The 3,940-nt window shown below is 44.7% G+C and overlaps 1 protein-coding gene across 1 annotated transcript; it reads right to left on the reverse strand.

The window, feature by feature from the left end:
* Nucleotides 1-1,446: 1,446 nt before the first annotated feature.
* Nucleotides 1,447-2,643, reverse strand: LOC119382228 (uncharacterized). The gene has a single exon (XM_049412753.1). It carries the CDS (start codon nucleotides 2,641-2,643, stop codon nucleotides 1,447-1,449), a length of 1,197 nt encoding a protein of 398 aa, XP_049268710.1.
* Nucleotides 2,644-3,940: the final 1,297 nt, after the last annotated feature.

Genomic DNA, 3,940 nt, shown 5'->3' on the forward strand with positions numbered 1-3,940 from the left:
GAAACAGCACCTAAAAGGCTTTGGTGAAAGATATGGCAATGGTAAAATGAGAAATATCTCTACGACCAAATGCACAGATGAATTTAAACATAAAAAATTTAAGTGATGTCCCAATTAAATGCCAAACAGTGACAAAACTTCAAACATTTATCCCTAAGCAGTAATGCACTGCTCACTGCCATTTTCTTTTGTTAGCACAGCAGCCACTAAAGCTGACATCTGCTGCTCACTCTAGGAGATTGGGTAAAAACCACTCTGGGCAATCTAAACACGTTTTCAATGATGCTGAGCAGTTTGCTGTTTAGTTTGTTTAAGAAGTCACGTCCGTTAACATGGACAGTGGTAGTGAAATAAAACAAAATGCAACTGTCACATGATCAAACTTAGCTCACAATTCAGTGGCTTTTCAAGCAAAAGCCTTCCATTACAGTACTGAAGGTGCAGTACAAGCTAGAAAAAGGGAAATTGGGGTGCCCATGGGCGAAATCGGAAAAAAGAAAAATTAGGAGGAAACATGCTAAGAAGTCACTTTAGTTTAGCTCTCCGAATAGTTTATGCAAACTGTGGATGTTTCGCATTTCTTTTAGACATTTGAACAAACGGTTTCTCCAGCCGACAACTACAAATCATTTTCCATGATACATATCAATATGGAAGTTCAGACATTTTTTGCGTATTTGTTAATAAAGAATTATAGCATTATAACCAACTATACTTCAGCTGCTGACCTGAAAGTCGCGGGTTCGAACTCGGCCGCGGCAGTCACATTTCCGTGGAGGCACAATGTAAGAGATTTCGGCCCACGTGAAAGAACCCTAGACAGACGAAACTTTTGGAGCCCTCCACAACGGCGTGGCTCATAATCATATCGTGGTAAAAGCCTAAATATTATAACAAATTACACAATACTTCATTTTGCCTAAACGTGTGCCTATAAGATAGTAAAAACTAATAATCTATGTTCACACTCCTTTAAAAATATCACACCATCTCCCGCTAAAGGGGACCATGAGGCGATACGAAGCAGTGTTTCGGCATGTAGAGCCCGCGTTTCAGATGTGGAGTGGTGAGGGGGAAAGAGGAGAGGGGAAGTGGAGAGGGGGAATGGAGAGGGGAAGGGGAAAGGGGAGGGGTAAGGAAAGAGGTGATGCGGAGAGGGGAGGGGAAGGGGGACGGGAAAGGGGGAAATGGGAGGAGAGGAGAGAGGAGGAGTGGAGAGGGGGTGGGAAAGGGAAATGAGAGGGGGAAAGGGAAGGGGAGAGGTGATGTGGAGAGGGAAAAGGGAGAGATGGAGTGGAGAGGGGAAGTGGAGAAGGTTTGCGCATGCGCAGTAAGGGTGGTCACGCCGCACACCACCGCCACCACCACCGGATTGAACTCCGCTATAAGATGCTTCACATCTAAAACTGTCCGGAAATTGGCATTGTACACAAATGCAAGCAGAGCTTAAAATGACCCAAAGCGGTTGCACAATTCAGCAAACAACTTCCCATTAAGTTCAAGGCACACACATGGACGCAGGGATTTTGAGAGGGAATGCACCTTTTTAGAGCCAGAATTGACAGCTTCATTCAGGTGGTCAACCTCTTCAAAGTCGGTGATATGGTACACATCCGAGATAATAAAAATTTTGGATGTACCATCCACCTTAGAAACGTCCACTATGTGTTCCACCCTTGTGTCCTCACCTCCCACCTTTACTACATTTGAATCTGGTTTGAGGGTGGCGGACTTGTAATTCTTACTGTGGATTGTGCAGCCTTCTGCTGAGAGACGACTATATTCGTCAAGTTTGACAACTCCAGAAATGTTTTCCATTATGTAATGTGACAGCTCCCTAGAAGGTGCCTGCGGTCTTCCAAGTAATTTAAATCTTGGATGTTTGCTCCTCTTTGCTTGGATACATAGCTTCTGGACTTCTTGCGATGCCATAGACTGAAGAAAGTGGAAGTTGTTCAAAAAAAGGATGCGCGATAGGATTTGGAAAGGAATGCCATTAGAAGACGACACTAGATTTACTAGGCGCCCCATGTTGGTCTCAAACTCAAAGCACGAAACTGCCCAGAGTGGCCCATGCAGCAGTACGCTCTTGGACAAATGCAGTAACGTGTGCACATTCGAAGTCATTTCACTTGCACCATAGTGACACTGGGTCATTACCTCGAATTCTGTGATTTTTCTGGTGCTGATATCTACATCGTCTGCTGTCACACGGCTCTTCAAGAGAGTGTAGACAGCAGACACCAAAAGCGCAAAATGTTCAAAAAACACAGCTTCCAAGATGCCTTTCAGGCACGGAAGGCTGTAATAAAGCAGCCAAGCCTCCCACTCAGACGCCTTCCAGTACTTCCTCAGTTTGAGAGACCTTGGCACCCTGTTGAAACATAGTGGAGGTCTCTGGCTTAGGAGGCGACCGTCTATTTCGGCTAAAGTTTTGGCACTTCCAATGTAATGCGCCTTGCCCACATTTGAACCCCAAATGTCTGTCATCTGGCGCACGAGACCAAGCAAGACAGTGTGCATAACATCACGACGAAAGCTCCACAGAATGTCAAAGCTCGGCACATTAATGAGAGGCGAAGGTCCTTTTACACCTCTGATAGAGCGTTGAAGGTCTGCTGCCGTTTGCATGTCTGACACCATCATAGCTGCATCTCTGTCTGGCAGTCACAGATACAGGATACTTGACGCTACCTGCACAATGAAACATGGTTTTTAGAGCACTCTTCAGATATTCGACAACTTCACATGACACATGTAGGGGTGGGTAATAATACTGCACCTTCAATGAACTCTCCAGGGTGCAGGCACCATGAACAGCCATAGTAACCGTTAAACTGCAAGGCATTCTGCATTGAAGCCCTGGCTGGAGCATCTGCAACGCCTGTAATGCAGTACACCTAAAAAAATAACAGCAAGTTACTTTTTTTAGCTCCAAACAAACAAGCTAAATAAATGGCAGCGTTGATAACATGAATCAACGAAGGTAACGTAATTCATATCAACTAGTACAAAACATAAACGTTCACAGAATGCAATCAGAGGTATTATTATTCACATGAAACATTATAAAACAAAAAGGATCACAGTGGTGTGCAGAAATAGCAATATTTCAGAGGCAAAACCTTCACATTAACTGCAATAAAAAAAAGCAAGAGAAAGAAAATGAATTAAGCAAAGTTAGCCTGTGATGAGAATGCAGTCCCTGGTTTCCAGAGATGAATTTCAAGGGTCAACACTGCAATAACAGATATACTCTTACATACCTTTGAATGCAGCTGTTCCCCATTATGGCTCCAGTGAATTCCTTCGGAGGAAAGCTCCTTCATCTGTTCCGCGAACGCCTCAAGAAGTATAGTCATATCAGGGGGCTTTGTGCCGTACCACAACAGAGCGCAAATAACGTTTCTCCAGCGAATGGGCGGTGGCAGCTCGTTGATTGTCAGATGCACCGGCCAGATAGAATAGTTCGACGATTTAAACATGGGACTTCCGTCTGCAATCACAGTTAATGTAATGTCTTGTCTCCTGCAGCCAAGCGTCTGTCGCTGCTTCTTCTAGAAGGCGCCATCAGTGATGTCTCTCATCGCGTCCGCGATGTTTTCATTTTCTCTACGTTTTCTACTCACAAATTCATAAAGTTCTTGCCTCAAGGTATCGCCTGCAAGTACAGAAGCGAGCTGCTTTTTCAGTGGCAAGCTCACGAAAAAGGAACCTTTTCCTGACAACTGGCGACCAGTGTAGTGCTTTCCACAACACGTGCCAGCCATTCTGTTGCGCTCTTCTAAGCTCCGGCCTGTCTTTGCTAACAGACGATGACACTCGGGACAGTAGAAGAAGAAATTCATCTCTTCTCGTGAAGCTCCAGAAAACTTCCTGAAGAGGCATTTGCTGTCAGGTAGTACATCAGTTCCCAAGAGTTGGTTGCTGTACTTCAAGA

This window comes from Rhipicephalus sanguineus, chromosome 2 (genome assembly GCF_013339695.2).
Source record: "Rhipicephalus sanguineus isolate Rsan-2018 chromosome 2, BIME_Rsan_1.4, whole genome shotgun sequence".
Lineage (NCBI taxonomy): Eukaryota > Metazoa > Arthropoda > Arachnida > Ixodida > Ixodidae > Rhipicephalus > Rhipicephalus sanguineus.